We start from the raw sequence: 16,828 nt of genomic DNA, 5'->3' as shown, positions 1-16,828 counted from the left end.
ATTAAGCTGCCAAACTAAATGGTTTGTGCAGAATGGGTGCCATTGTGAGAACAGTAAGGTCACGGATATAAGCCAGACTTTTTTAATTCTAGCCGTGTAAAAGGCCACATTTGCTCGGCTGCCACAGGAAATTCCTGCAGGTACTACATTAAAGTAATTGGTTAATTTATCCCTGAGCAACCCCTTGGACCTATTCCATAGAGCAGCGGTCTCCAACCATTTTTGCGCCACGGACCAGTTTATGCCCGACAATATTTTCACGGACTGGCCTTTAAGGTGTCGCGGATAAATACAACAAAATAAACTAGTACCGGTACCGAAATAAAAGAAGAATTATTCATAACACACGTGAAAAGACCCAGGAAAACAGAGTTAACGATAAAAACGATAACAAAATAACGCTGAAAACCGATAAAAACCCTGAAAACCATACATTTCACACCTGAGCCTCAACTCTCGCGGCCCGGTACCAAACGACTCACGGACCGGTACCGCTCCGAGGCCCGGGGGTTGGGGACCGCTGCCATAGAGTAACATATTCTGCCTGTGCAGAATATACATATATGAATGTGTGTTTCTGTACAAGAATGTTTTATTTATTGGACTTCCCAAGTGATAATCTATTTTATACATTCTATCATATATCTTTCTGCAAAGCAACCTTTAGCAAAATAAAGGTTTGTTTAATGCAGTAAACACATCCAGCTCACTGATCAATATAATACATATTTAGGAGCATATTGACGACGGCCCAAGATATCAAATGATGAAAGGCTTTGAAATCATTCTGCATCGCATGGTCGGCAGTGGGTTTCAACATAAAAATTGATTCAAGGGATTTATGAGGATGTCTGTAGATGTCTGAATATAAAGCTATGAAAAACACTCTTGATGAAACGCGGCTCTAATGGAAGTGGGCTTGAATGGCAGAGGCCACAAGAAGAATAAAATGTCTAAGGGTGTCAAGTCGAGGCTATGGGCAATAATTAGGGTGCCAATGATAAATTAAAAGCTCAAAGCTTTTCTTTTTTCTTTATCAAAATACTTATTATTTCAACTTTATTCAACAGGATATCTGGGCTGACGGGGTGTTGGCAGCATTTAACATACCGGTGGCCAGGGTGGTAAATAGCTGAGGTGATCCCGTGGGAGTAATGGGAGGAAAAACTGAAGCTGTGGTTCTCCTGAAAGTTCTGATTGGTTCCCATGCTGAAACAGAGAGGGTGACACAGAGCGACAGAGATGATATTAAAATAGAAAGTTGCCTATAATTGAACTCTGGCACATAAACAATCAAAACACCAGTGTTCATGTGGAAAGTGTTAATGATGCGACAAAGCTGTTTTGAGGAAGATGACAGAGCAATTTCTCTCCCAGATGCAATTAAAATGAGACATGGCAAAATAAATAATCAAATTTAAGTGGGCAATCTAAATTAGATTGGTGCTAGAGGGGATGACGTGTAATTTGTGTTTAGATATCTCGCTGGGGAAATGTTTCCTCTCAGTGTACATTGTATGGAGAGAAAGAGACTATGAAAGGTAGGAAGGGAAAGAAAGGGAGAACGAGGGAAATAGCCGAGGGATGTGCACAATTCCTAGACTTTGGCTTCCTCTACATATGCACGTCTTCGTACCACAGTAAAGCATGCATGTGAAGATATACATGTATGCAAAAAAGCACAACTTGCATAAACCTAAACCTAACATAAACCCATGTCTGCATCTGAAAATTTGATGATTTCACTATTTAATAAGGGACTTGGTTTTTAATGTTGTCCCCATAAGGAAGACACATCCCTATATTGTGATGATGAAAACAAATAAGGTCCCCACAACATCAGTAATACTTGAACCAATCACACACACACGCAGAAAAGAAATGCTGGCACAGTGTAAGAGGGTGAGAGAGGTGACTTATTGTCAAACCTCAGCTATAATTCTGAAATTCTAATTTAAACTGTTTGAGCGACAATATTGGAATGCAGTCATATGAAGAGGAAGAGTGAGTATAAGCTTAAAAACACTTTCAGAGGAAATCTGGTGCAAATGTCTCCCACATCTTAATTACCTCCCTTCTCTCCTTCTCTAGCTCTCTCTCTCTCTCTCTCTCTCTCTCTCTCACACACACACACACACACACACAGACTAACAGTTTGGATGTTTCAAAAGCATCCAACACCATTTATCCGCCTCTAATAGAAAAATAAATCAGCTTTCCCCTCGTCTTATTAGCAAACGCCGCTATGCACGCTCAAAGCCGTCTTATCAAGATTCAACACACATTAAAACTTTCACCCTATGCCTTGGAGAGCCAGCAAAATAACAAACAAGATCGGGGGGGGGACCCTGAAATAATGCAACAGTGATAATGTTAAAAGGAAGGCGTGCACAGCTATTAGGAAAGCACATAGCTATTAGAATGTCATTAATCAAGTATTCAAAATGCCCATTTGCATGAGGAGTGGCAAGAAAAGGGAAATGGTATTAAAATGTTCAAGTATAGTATAGTATTAAGACACACCACAAAAAGCTTTAAACAAAAAAAGTGATAAGAATGAATAAATGCTAGAATGCATGCATTTAGATCATATAGTAACAAAGCAGAAAAGGTCTCCTCGTCTAAGAGAGTTGTTAGCTTGAAAAAATGCAATGAAATTAGATAGCAATAAACAATAAGCAGGCACTTGAAACTGGAAATGCACCAACATCTCTAATTGGGAGGTGTTAATGATAACTGACAATTATCTGTTTGCTGTGAATGATCTTGATCACATCAATTTGCAATTATCATTCAGCACACTGTGTGGTTCTAAAGTGTAAAGCTGTGGCAGCGCAGTGAAGAAAAGGCTCATTTAGGCAGGTTTATTGTGTTGTGACTGTTCAACAACAGACTCTCTAACTGACATATTGCACATATGGTTAATAAGCATCATCATCACTCTGAAACGGTGACCTGGCCTAATGCTAAATTACAGTGACACAAACACACAGAGAGGTTGGGAGCAAAAATGTAGAGGAAGAAATTGCCACTTAAGCCCTTAGTCCACTACATACTCCATATTACACATTCAGTAATATTCCTTTTTTTGTAACAAAATACAGTTATTGTCATGACTTACTCCTCAGTGATACATAGGAATGAAACACAGACAGTGAGAGGAATTAAAAAGTCAGACAAAGAGAGGAGTACATAAAAAGTGGTAATTGAAATTTAAGTGGTGAGAGCAGGTGAAGTGTAATGTGAAGAGTAAGTAATGAAAGGCCTTCTAATGGGTCAAAGGTGTTGTGCAAGTCATAAAATCAAAGTGTGACCCAGCCTAATGGAAAAAGGAAGTTTCAATCCAGCATTTTTGTGTCTCACCTGACTAGATAGCTTTTGAGGTTGCCACCATATGTGATCACGAGGAGCTCGGCTGACCACTGAGCACTAGCTGTATACTCCAGGAAGATCAGGCCTGCCACTGCACAACTGAAATCCCCGGGGAAGCTCGCCACCTGGATTTAAAAAGCAAGAAAACAAAGAAGAATCACTGACATGGTATCAAAAGACATCAAAATATGTAAAATTTGCTTAATCGTTAGTATTGATTTTTGTGCCCTCACAAATTTTTTTTTTTTTTACTTGTTTATTTTTATTTTTTTAAAAACAACTAAAGTTACATCACACAAGCTGCATTTGCCAAAGGGAAAAAAAACAGGCAAAAGATTAAAAAAGAAAGTAATGAAACAGGGAATGAAAAACAACAGAAGCAGAAGACAGACAAAAGCTGAGTGTCGTGGGGGAAAAAGGGAAGAAACTGTCATTTTTTCATACACGCGTACACTTTCTGTCAAATTGACGTTTTATCATCCCTTCCAGAAATAGCATTAAGTCGCCACTGTGTGAACTTAACAGTGACAAACAAGGGGAACAGTACAAAGTACAGAAGAGGGGGATGGGGGGGGGGGGGGGGGGGGGTTCTGATGCAAGTGTGCAAGCACAAAGCAGAGATGCACTAAAGGAATGAGGATCACAGGCTTTGAAAGATGAGTGCGTGGCTAGGGAGAAGACGGGCGTCTGCGCTCGCCATCTCTGACAGGGCGGATAGAAAAATTGAAAGGAACGATGGACAGAAACAGAAGAATGATAATATGCAGCACACAGAGGGCATTAAACTGAGGGAGGAATAGCACATGGACTTGAAAGTGCAGGGAGAGGTACTAAGAGAGACACATGCAAGGATGACAGAGGAGAGAAATACAGGAGGTTCTGGGGGAGACAGAGAGAAGCTAGCATGAAAAATTAAAGAGGGAAGGTGATGAAGATGGGGGGCGGAGAAATGGGACACAATGGAGAAGAAGAAACAGAGAGTGAATTAGAAAGCAGAAGTGACGGGCAAAGAGAGCACAGAGTGTGTCTGACAAGGAGACATTTTCTTCAAAAGTGACAGACAGCTCAAAGTGCCCAGCAAAATGTGTGCTGCACTGAAACGGCACAGCTCAGCCCATCTCTGGAGGTAAGATTACGGGCCTGAATCCTCCTGCAGCCAGAAGTAGCACCGAATCTCCCGTAGCGTTCTATCAATTTGGCAGAATAAGAAACTATTTTCCAGAACTCAAAACTGATGCTTTCCTCCATATATCATACCACAAATGCATTCAGTTAAGATATAACATACTGTAGCCGAAGCAATCATCTGAGAAAATAGAAGAAACTATGGAGATGGGAATCATGGAATAACTCTGACTATGATACTTGCACGGTTGTGCTGATGGATCCTGAGCTAAGAGGGGGATCAAACTAAGAACAGGAAGGTGCTGGTTTTCACTTTGACTCACACACACAGCTTGAAACATTAACTTTTTTTTTTTCTTTTCTTAGAAGAACTGTTACCGGCGGAATGACGAAGAGTTCGCTGCCCATGAGGTCGAAAAGGCGCACGGTGCCGGTGCTGTCAGTGTAGGCCAGCAGAGTGCAGTCATAGCTCCACGCCACCCTTCGCCACTGGGGATTTGGGTCCTTCGGCACTGTAGCAGGTGATGAAACAGAACGTAAAACAGAAAGGAAGAACGACAAGACGTTCAAGGAACCAAAGATTACAAATTAAGTCAGATGAAAAACTCTGCGAATAATCCCTTGTGATCCGACGTGTGCTGATGATGAATATGGATGAGAGGAGTCAGATAAGGCTAATGCGACACATCAACACAATGTGTGCAAGGTCCGATCCAGATCATCTTGGAAGGTTACTCAAACGTAAAACCTCAGTAATTGTCTATCAAAGACATGCACACAGACTTTCACACAAACACACACACACGTATTGGGAGATGAGGATAAAGGTAGAGCCAGAGAGAAAGGTGGGGAGGAGAACGGAGACCATAAATTGAACTTTTATTGAAGTATAGACTACGCTTTAGCAATCTGCTGGCTCAGCTGTGCTGTGAGTGTAACCATATCGCTGTGATGAAGCACATCCGTGCCTGCTGGCATTTTCTCAAGGCTTCGCTGTCATCCTTCCCTCTGATAGAAGAGCCTGGGCAGTCTGACAGGCCTCTGATCCTGAGCCGGTTTTGAATACCTGATCGCCACATTAAACAGTATGGAGCGGTTGGGGGGTAAATGGGCGAAGACTTGTGCAAACATGAGCACAAACTCAGCAGAATAATCATTCAGGCATTAAACTAGATGCAAGTTTTAGCGCAGTCTCAGATTTTTGCAGTTGGAGAACAGTGTGAAACATAATATGATACCACGGGTGCTGTGTCTAAGCAATAAATTTCTAAAAAGGAAGTTATGTTTTTGTTGATATCACATAACAGCGCTATTGGCGTTTTCCTGTACTGAATTTCTTGGCTGCAGAGTGCTGCTGCAACCCCTGGTGGGCAATACTGCAAACTAATGGAGGCGTTGGATATTGTATGACTAGAATTTTAAATGAAGAACAAAGGGAAGAAGTGGGAGGCGAGACAGACAAAGAGAGAGAGAGAAAATGAGAGAAAGGGGGGCGCTGAGCGAAAAAGAGAGGGGGGAAACAATGAATCCGACACACTGAGAGACACAATAGCTCCCCAGATTTGAAGGCCTAAGTATCAGAGCGTACCTTAGGAAGGAAGTGCGCGATTTAACACACCTTTGAGACACTCAGCTTAGGAGCAGACAAGAACATGTAGCCGTTATGAAAACCATAAGTACCAAGTGCCTCCGCTACTCTTTTCTAGTTTTCTTTTAGGCTCTATATTTCAATCTTTTTTCTTTCTTTCTTTCTTTCTTTCTTTCTTTTTTTTTTTTTATTTCCCTCTCACACTGCCTCTCTTGCCATCTTGTCTCCCATTATGAATTGTATACAGTATGTTGGTTCTGCAGTTGAGAGGGCTCCATTTCCACATAGATGGCTATTTTGGGGAGCTGGAAAATTGGATGCTACTGTCTATTTTTCTAGTGATGGCAGATGCTGAAGTTGAGGAGAATTGCACCCAATGACCCAACAGAAGCCTTCCATCTAAGGCCTTGCAGATGCATTTATCAGAACTCAACTCTTATGAATTATGAAAAGGCGGTAAAGCACACACCACACACACACACACTTATCCATTAAACGCAAATGCCATTAAAGGCAGGATCACAGTGAAATCCATTAGGACAAATCTCCGTGAAATGAAATGAAGTAAAAGAAAAATGGAGGGAAAAAAGCGATGAAATGAATTGAAAAAAAGAGTAGGGAGGCTAAGGTTTACACAGGCCCAGGGGCTACTGTTATCCACACTTTGAACCATTAACGGCCCACAATGACAACTAGCCGGAACAGAACAAATATAGACACAATGCAGACTGAGAAGGTGCGGCAGAGATGACAAAAACAAAACATGAAAAACTAATGAAAAAAAAAATATGGGCACAAAACTGGAATTCAAAACATGTTGTGATTTGTTTGCCATTTTAAACACAGCTATAGGTCCAAATAAATAAATAAATCACTGGCCATTTTGTTAGGTATACCTGTTGAACTGCTTGTTAATGTAAATATCTCATAAACCATAAATCACATGGTAGCAACTAGGGCTGTGCGATAGGACCAAAATCTCATATCCCGATATAAGAATTCTATCGTCTCGATAACGATATAAATCACAAAAATGTAACATTTTCTGTAAATTCGACTGCGCGTCGTGTACCTGGAGTCGAGTGTTTTAACTGATGCATGAAACGACACATTTTTAGACATAAGTTGTAACGGCCACCGTTTTCTTTGTGAGTATTTATTACACAGCGTGCTGCGGGAAAAGCTTGTTTTAAGTTTGAGTCTAAGGTTTATTTTTTAGCACCTGTCGGCTCTTTTTTTACTTCTCATCCGTAAATAATCTGCTCTTTCACGTGATTCAGTTTATTTTGAAAAGTCTCAACAGGAACTTGAGCTTTATTGTGAAAGGTTTATGTGGAACATAAACAAGCGGACACGCGATGCTGTTACCGTCGTTGTTGCTAACCAAAACGCATAAAAACAGGCGCTTGTCCGTCAGTAGTGTGGTTATATTAAATATAAGAGAAAGAGAGAACTTTAAGAAATGAATATAGCCACTACGGTGACCATCAAAACGATGAAAAAATATTGCCGTAAACAGTTTATTTTGCGACACCACGGAACAAACGATAGCATAAAATGAAACGATAGACGTTTTTATATCGTCATCCGATATATATCGTTACATCGAACAGCCCTAGTTGCAAATTAATGCATTGAGGAACGTTAACATGGTAAAGAGACCTGCTGAAGTTTAAACCAAACATCAGAATGGGGAGGAAAGGCGATTTAAGTGACTCTGAATGTGGCTTAGTTGTTGGTGCCAGATTGGCTGGTCTTAGTATTTCACAAATTGCTTATCTACTTGAATTTTCCTGCATACATCCACATTGGAATGGTAGGGTCAGAAATTGACGTAAACAACGTGAAAGCATGGATCTATCTCACTTTATGTCAACTGTTCAGGCTGGTGGTGGTGATTCTTGGCACACTTTGGTCCCCCGTCATTTAAATGCTGCAGCATATCCAAGCATTATTCCTGACCATCCCTTTATGACCACACTCTACTACTTCTGATGTCTGTTGTCACAAAGCTCAAATGCCCTCCACAGTCACCAGAGCTCATCCCAATAGAGCTCCTTTGGGATGAACACAACAGGTATGTGCAGCCCACCAATCTGCAGCAACTGTGTGATTGCTATCATGTCAATATGGACCAAAGTCTCTGAGGAATGTTTTCATGCACCTTGTTGTTCTGAAGGAAAAAGGGGGTCCAACCAATTACCAGCAAGCTGTACCTAACAAAGTGAAAGAAGAGTGTATACACTCATGACCAATGCCTTCTTGTTTGTAATGCCTAGAAATATCAGAAACATAAAGGACGGCAAAGGGAATCTGGCAGCGACACTTCTCATATTTGAATTGACGCCAGTATTGTCAATTTATTGTTCAGACACTTTTAGAAGCCATAGTAACCATCCCATTATATTGCCTGTTATTCTAACAGACCTGCCTGGATTTACCCCCTCCTGACAGCTTCTGTCAGAAAGAGAACCTGGTTTAAGACGAGGGTGTTTGATTGGCTTGAGCTCAATTCTACTGCAGTTGCAACAGGTTGAAAAGGTTTGTGATCAGCATGAGCAGTGGGAACAGCAGTGGGTTCCCAGGGGAAACATGCCAGCATTGCAGCAAATGTAGACTAAATCCATCTTTTATGTATGAAATTGAACTGCAAGCAGATGGGCTACAGCAGCCACTCCTTTCAGCTACAGACAGAAAACTGAGGCTGAATGCAACAAAGAGCTGAGGCAGTTCTGAAGGCAAAAAGCGGGTACTAGCAAGGTGGACCTGTTGAAGTGTTCGCTGAGTGGACCTACAGGTCTTATATATGTAAGCATTTTATAAACCAAGTTCGATTTCACAGTCTTAAAGTGCACTCTCTTCACAGGGAGACTATATAGTGCCCTGTCCAAAATAGGAGAAGTAGATCATGAGTCTGGGCCAGGGATGGCTGAACTTTCAGAGTAAAATGCTTAGATATAGCGCCTTAAAATGTAGTATTATTCAGTAGCTTATCAGATCAAAATTATTACACTTATGTAGGAAACGGTGTTGAGTAAGGTAATTTATGAACCAAGTGGTCCATTAGTGCTGGGGGGTGGATTATATCTGGATTTGTTACATAACCACTGTAGGCTTAAATAAACAAAAACAACAAAAAATAAACAAACCATAAATATAAAACATCTAAATCTGTCCAACTGCATTAGAAGACACTTCAGCATTATATGTTTTAAACGTCTGAGCTCACAGAAAGTTGGGGCTTACCTATGTTCAGATACGGCAATAAAACTAACACAGCACACAATTTCATCGTCTAATTAAGAATAACTGTTTTTATCTGTCACAACAAGGCTGCGTTTAATGAGCGATCATGTAGACACCGAGGTGATTATCCCGGATGCTGTTCACGTGTCTTTCACACAGTCTCACACACACTCCAAGCTCAGAGCAGACGTTAAGAAGCACAACAAATATTGTGCATAACATAATGTTCAATTTACATACAGTGAATTTAGAACTACAGCTTAAGAGTCAACCTCAATCACAGAGTGGACTTTTGATAGCTGCAGATGGAAAGATGCCACACGAAGCAGCTCCGATTCCTTTGTTTCCCAGCTTTCATTCACAGCAGATTCATAACAGCGGTTTACTCTGCAGTGATCCACAGACGCCAGTGAATCGACACCGTTCAACGTCATCACAGTACTCTAATTTATGCATCTAGAAAATCTGACAATATGCCCTGAAGGATTGTGTGGGATCATTTGTAGAAACAAGTCTCCAAATTAAGGACTGCTGATCCAAATACATAATTTCTTCTAATTATTCAGGGGATGTAAATCAGCTTTAATACCTACAGCGTTTACAGTTATTGCTTTTAACATAAATTTGATTTTATGAGGTTTTGTATACACATGCTACAGTTCTAAATAAATAAAAACACTGTAAATACACAATGCTTATTATTTAGCTACACTGGTTGTATTCTACTAGTGTAATGCCTGCTGTCAGAGGCATACTGACATCAGAGGTGGATGCCACAGTAGCTATTTGGTGGATTCCTAATCCTAAAACAGTATAGCTAGGATATTTAATATGTCCAGTAACTTAATGTGAAACCAACAGTATGTTCAGGGTCATTGGGAGGCTAGAGCGTATCCCAGCTATCATGGGGTGGCAGACTGGACAGGTTGTCAGTCAGCTGCAAGGCTTGTGATGTGTATACCATTTCTAATACACAATCGGAATCCTGAGTATTTGTGCAATAACAATTCTTGCAATTTTGCCTTTCTACAAGACTAGAGTGTATTTTAACACAAACAAAGTGCAGACTTTCAGCTTTAACTGAAGGAGGATTACTAAAGTATTGCATTAACTGAATTACAGCCAGCAGTTTGATGTCCAGGTGAGGCCTGTTCCCTTGTTATGCTATGAAATATTAAGCAAATAAAAAGTCTGGAGTTGATTCAAGATTTTTTATGCTTTGCTCGGATTCAGGCAAATGCGTTCACTTATTAAACTTGTATTTCATAGCTGTTCAACTCTCAACATGAGGTCCAATGGGATGTTGATGCAAATTAAGGATGCCATTATTAAGCTGAAAACACAAAATAAACCTACATTATTAAAAACTAGCACCAAAAGGGCTCATAAACCACAAAAGAACCAAAGCAGATGTTCACCAATTCTTTCCTTCTGGCATTTATTATGACCAAGAGATAAAAAAATTAAGAAAAGAAGAGATAGGAGAGTGTTGATGGTGCATAGTTTATCCACCAGAGACCTTAAAAATGTTTTCTATTTCTGAGTTAGTCACCTGCGCTCAGACTAACAGAACAATAAATACAAAATTAAACAACAATAAAGCAACGAAAGGTTGGATTTTTGGGTTCTAGACTTTAAGGCATTAACACAGTAAAATTGCAATCTTTTCTATTCATATACGTGTAACTAGAGTAGTTCATTACATGGTATATGAAAACACACACACAAACCAGATATCTCTTAAATAAACTCAAAGCATCTGACATACCACATAAAGGAGTACAAGGGCACACACACTGTACTCTACAACATTAACCCCCACATTTATAAAACAAATGGAGTGCTTAGTGAAGTAAGTTATGGCGATTTAATCGTCATTTACCAGGAACAAGAATGTGACTGATAATACACAGGGACAAGGTCTTACCCTGGCACTTCCCAATGAGTGAGCCGAAGTCATCTCTCACAGACCTGAGGAGGAAACGTGCACACACAGAAAAAAAAAAAGTAAGGAGAGGTGGTATTGCACAGTGAGACATTGATACACTTCTTATACGAACTGGTATAAGTTGGGTTATAACAGCCACTGACGGCCTGCCAACTAAAGTAGCTCAATAGATCAAGCAGACAAGTGGGGGTAGGCAGTGTTTCGACAGACTCTTAAAGGAGCTCAGGGGATAAGGCCTTGAGCTGACTTAACACCCACTCACACAACTCAATTCATGCCATGAAGCGCAGCTATAAAACGTTGTGATTAAACAACAACAGTGTGAAAAAAGGACAAAAGAGTAGCCCACACTATCAAGCAGAGGCAAAAGCGAAGAGACCTGACTGCTCTTGATCATAAAAGGTCAACTACATTTAAATTTGAGCATACTGAGAAACAGAAACATTCAGCTTTTTCATATTGCTCCATGTATGAAACCGCCTTCCAGTTACACAAAGGGTCACGTGGAGCAAACGCTTTACAATGAGTGTACGATTAGTCTCCAGAGAGTAAGGCATCCTAATATATCTAGTTCACGGCTATAGATTTTCATTTTGAAATTTTGCTCATTTTAAAGCACTACATTATGTCAGTGAAGCACACTGCTGACTGAGTGCATTTTTTCTGCGCACAGGGAAATTGGATTTATGTCAGGAAATAATTACAAGCACTGAAAAAGAACACACAGATATTCATGCGTGTGTATGTTTTGATCGCTTTCCTTATACACCCACAAATGAAAAGGGAAGCATTGGTGTTTCCATTGTTAGCTTGAATTTTTTCAGATGGGTGCTACGAAAGTACACTAAACTGATTCAAATATTTTCCTGTGATGGATTACACTCTGTACTGATGCTCGAAACACAGTTTTCATCTTTTAAATGCAAGCTGACATTGGACTTCTTTGTTAAAGCGAGATGTGATAAATCACCCCCTTAATTAAGACTATCACTCACACACACACAAACACACAGCCTCAAAGAGAGAGACAGAGTTCAGTAATTACCTAATTTCCACACACTGATCTTGAACCACTGCCAACAGTTTGCCATTGCTGTGGAGTAAAACAAGAGAATGGGTCAGGAATCACTGAAAAAAAAAAAAATCAAAGAGAACAGAAGAAAAGCAGAAGAGCAAAGAAAGAAAGACATAAATAGATGGTATTGTCTATAATATAAATCAAAATTAGATGAAGACCCTCAAGAGTGAAAAGATTATGTGTGGGATATTGTGTGTGTGTGTGGGGGGGGGGGGGGGGGGGGGGGGGGGGGTTGAATGATAAAGATGGGAATAAATGTCCAGGTTGGACTGCTGAAAGAGAGAAGGAACAGTAATAATCGGGAGCATTAAGCGTAGCAAAAAGAGTTTCAGAGGAAATGAAATGAGAGAGAAAAGATATAGGGGCAGACGGAAATCAGCCACATCAAACTAATGGACATCTGCAGCATCTTTGACCACGCTTCTCACTGTCTCGGATGGTGGAATCGATAGTCAATTAAAAACTGCCTTTCTACTTGGTTTGTCTGTTGTAATGAGTGCAATTAAATGATTGGCTGAGGGGATAGGCAAGGGGAGAGAGAGAAAGACTTAGTGTGTGTCAGCAACAAAGTAGCTCACATTCAGGTATTGATTACAGAGACGGAGCATGTCTGTAAGTGAGCGTGTGTGTTTTTGTTGCACCTTGCAAGCACCAGCTGCCAGTTGATCTGCTTGTTTGCCAGGCGGACAAGACCGAGAGGCAGGGACGAGCTTGAGGGGCTGGGAAACACAAGGTCAAATAAACGAGAAGAAAAAACAAATTATAACAGGTTAACCATTAATCAGTAGGTACATTAACAGAGTACTTTACCTAAAAGGTCTAGTGCATACAAATTATATTACAAGTGATTTTATATAGGTTTTATATAATTTGTTGGATGTAACTACATTATGTTATTTTATTAAAATCAAGTCAACTCAAATCAAAGTCACTCATTTTAAAAATGAGTGACTTTGATTTGCTGATTTTGATTTCCTTTCCAAGAACTATAACTGTCAGGATATTCATCGATCAATTTTCTTCTCTACCAAAACAAAGGCAGGTGCAACAGATTTACTGTATATAATAAAACAAATGTCAGTTACGTGCATCCATTATGTTAATAACGTCAGACAATAACACCATATCAATGTCTTTCTCTTTTTCACTCAACTCCACAACTTTCCTGCTTTGATATGTTGCTCATACTGAGGCTGCTGGATTATGGTTGGCTTGGAGCTCTGGACAGCTTTAGCTTTACCTACTTTGCCTTTGTTAAAGTCTTTAAAATGTTCATATTCAGCTGGATGAGAGTGATTTAAATTATATATTATGAACATTTTCATAATCGTCCTGGCCACAGTTTACTTTGTCTTCACTCACAGTGAGGAGCTTTCTTGATAATGCTACAGTTTTAAACTGGTCCTTTGTATAGACACAACAACGGTTCATCCCTTTAGTTAGGAGCCTTTTTATGCTTGAATGACTCAAAGGTCAGCGTTAAGTGACTTAACAAATGCAAAAAGATCACTATGAAATCAAACAGGTACAATGACTGGAAAGAAAATTTTGTATTGTGGGTGGGTATTGGGGGGGGGTTCATTCATAATTTATATAGATTTTTTTTTCCTGTCTGTACAGCCTCGTTTTTGAATACAGTAGTTAGCAACATTAGCCACAGCACGTATGTTTTCTACAATATTTAAACACAAATATAAATATGTGTAAACGTGTTTTCGGCTGAACACGTTCCCCCATTCAACAAATGCAAATAGCACAGCATGTGGACAACAGCCTCATTCTATCCAATACAATTGCTAATACGTTCTCATCCACAGAAAGAGAAGGGGAACTGGGACATAAACATGGCTGGAGGAGTTCTTAAATATTTAATAAGGTTATTGATGTTGCCAGCAAACCACCCGCTGAGAGGATAAGCAGGCCTTGGTGCTAGAGAATTACAGAATCTACCGCAGGAAAAATCGTTGCGTGTGTTAGTGTTATATATCGGGAGAGTGTGAGAAGAATATTTTCAGACTGATGTAACATTTACCTACAAAACATGTGGGTCAATATGAAGCTACTTTTGGCTGCTCTCTTTTCACAACAGTGGGTAAATTAGTTGGCCAAGTTGTGGGCCAAATTTGAGTCTTTCCCAGACTGATTCTGGACCCCAGGCCTTATGTTTGACACCCCTGACCTAAGCCAATGACTGACTTGTGTTATGGGTTGCAGTAAGCTGTCATCTTAGTTAGCAATATAATGTACTATAGCACTATAAATATATATTCAAGATACACGTCTAAAAGGAAAAAAAAAAAAGCATTTTTATTGCCTTTTACAATTAAACATTTAAGACGGTAGACGGTATAGCATATATGCATGGGCAGCATTTTTTCAGAGGGACATACTGATTAAAACAGTATGCAAAAAGTCCACATTTTGAACATCTCATTTGAAACATGATGTACATTGTAACAAATTCTGATAAATTTGATATTTTTTTTAAAGACATAGCAGACAAGAAAGGGGCCTTATTTCAAATACCAAGAACTTTCTGTTTGAAATGTTTTGACTTTATGTCAATATAATGTTAACGGCTGTATCGTCATTTAGCTTTACTATGTTATTATTAATTATTTAAAAATCACAATAATTAATAATATAATTTATTTTTCACCTATAATAAAACTAAAATTATGATATTTTTTAATCTGCATTGCCAAGTTACATCTGTTGATCTACAATGTCTCAAAGTAAAAGAGTTGACACTATTCCTTTTACAGTTCAGTAGCACTGTTAGTGCTGCTGCTTATTGCGTCACTTAAAAAACAGCAATGAAGCGTGTTAATTTTTAGCGCATTTAATACTCAAATATTTTTACCAAGACAGAAAACAAAATCAGAATAAAGTTCTTGTCACTATGTACATCACATTACTAAAAGTCTTCCCGACACAAGATTTTCATAGTCAAAGCCAAAGAAAAACAATCACATTACTTCATCCATAAGGTTTGGGATTGTTATGAAATATGTAATGCGTATCTGTAAAAATCGGATTAATATTAAGCACTAGGAGTCACAGCTTTATGCAGCATGTTTGTTGTTTACACTGGTGAAATAACAGCAAGTCATGCCTGGAGCAGACAGCAATCCTTTTTAAAATAATAATGGCTTACCTGTACCACAAATAGTGAAGGATCAAGCGGAAAGGGCCTGTAAGAAATGTATGACAGGTAGTTATTAATAAATGTCTGATCATGTACAGTTTAGTTTTTTCTCTTTGTTTCATTGTTACTGATTTTACTTGCTTGTTGTTTTTTTAAACACACTTCTGGTGCAAACTATTGAGATCCTAGCACACGTGGCAATATGTTATCAGCCTTAAAATTTAATGCTATCATATGCTCATATGCATATGGACTCTGGGCCACAAGCACAGACTCAGCTTTACTTCACTCACATCCAAACTGAAGCAAGCGGTTTTCCTCTTTTATAAGGAGGCAACGCTAAAGGGACATGGCGCAAACAGAATGATGTTAAAAATGATGCCTTATCAATAAAATTTTGATGTTTATTAAACAGGGTTTTCTTAAGAATAGTGTTGTAGGCTAGAATTTTATTCTTTTTTATAGTATTCTGTTATTCCACCTTGACTACAATTGCAGAAATGTTCCTGGCTTGTTTATTTGATTTTTTATTGACTATTTGGACCAATTTGGAGATTCAGATTACCATGGAGATTGTTTTTCTGGTGGGAGGAATCCTGAAAATCCTGGGGAAAAACTGATGTAAACATCAGAGAACTCCACACACAATCCTCAGTTGCACAGCTTAAAGTAACAGCTGAGATCTGGACAACACTAGCCTCAGTCTCAGAGATTAAGCCAAACAGGATCAATGTTTCTGGAAGCATTTACATTAGAATATGAAGAGAAACTGTCATCTATAACAGACTCTAGCATCATGTTGTGATATGATAAAATATGATATGATCTATCACATGATATGATCATTTTTGAATGAGGAAAATAGACTTTCACAGATTTTGTTTAATTTGCAGTGTCAATAAATCACCACACCTGTTTTCCATTTTCCTAATGAAATATGAAAATAGATGAACTCAAGATGAACTCATGAATCAAGACTTTTGCACAGTACTGGATGCTGGATGGACTTTAATATCTCAGTAAGAAGATTGTATGCCTTCCAGCCTCTATGATCTCCATACTGTATTCTGGTGTCATAAATAAAAGAACATCAAGCAAAATACATATAAAGATTGGCGTGGTGGACTGTTGGTAAGTTTATTGATCATTTTAGAATAGCTACAATCAATGTGAGGATGTAACTGCTTCGGGCAAGTGCTGTATAGCTGTATATATGCAACATATGCATGCATGCATATTATCACACCATGGCAACGAAAATCAGAACTTACCTGTCACAGCTTTTGCAATTAGAGAGGTGCTGTACTCCTTGTTGCCTCGCAA

At 39.2% G+C, this 16,828-nt stretch overlaps 1 protein-coding gene across 2 annotated transcripts in view; it reads right to left on the bottom strand.

The window, feature by feature from the left end:
• nbas (NBAS subunit of NRZ tethering complex) overlaps nucleotides 1-16,828 on the bottom strand; it is a 182,729-nt gene that overhangs the window by 165,101 nt on the left and 800 nt on the right. For both annotated transcript variants that reach the window (XR_015125006.1, XM_086263811.1), the window contains exons 2-9: nucleotides 16,777-16,828; nucleotides 15,515-15,551; nucleotides 12,999-13,076; nucleotides 12,325-12,372; nucleotides 11,259-11,302; nucleotides 4,876-5,009; nucleotides 3,364-3,497; nucleotides 1,111-1,209 (exon numbers count right to left, since the gene is read on the bottom strand). Coding sequence is in view for 1 of the 2 variants with exons in the window: in XM_086263811.1 (XP_086119937.1) it covers nucleotides 1,111-1,209; nucleotides 3,364-3,497; nucleotides 4,876-5,009; nucleotides 11,259-11,302; nucleotides 12,325-12,372; nucleotides 12,999-13,076; nucleotides 15,515-15,551; nucleotides 16,777-16,828 (626 nt within the window). In the remaining variant the exon portion in view is untranslated. The remainder of the gene's footprint in view (nucleotides 1-1,110; nucleotides 1,210-3,363; nucleotides 3,498-4,875; nucleotides 5,010-11,258; nucleotides 11,303-12,324; nucleotides 12,373-12,998; nucleotides 13,077-15,514; nucleotides 15,552-16,776) is intronic.

Source organism: Aulonocara sp. 'chitande type north' Nkhata Bay, linkage group LG15 (genome assembly GCF_057382095.1).
Source record: "Aulonocara sp. 'chitande type north' Nkhata Bay isolate Kocher_YH1m ecotype deep benthic linkage group LG15, A_spYH_male_GT1.1, whole genome shotgun sequence".
Taxonomy (NCBI): domain Eukaryota; kingdom Metazoa; phylum Chordata; class Actinopteri; order Cichliformes; family Cichlidae; genus Aulonocara; species Aulonocara sp. 'chitande type north' Nkhata Bay.
Note: the sequence above shows the minus strand (reverse complement) of the source record. Positions and strands in the feature narration are given on the sequence as shown.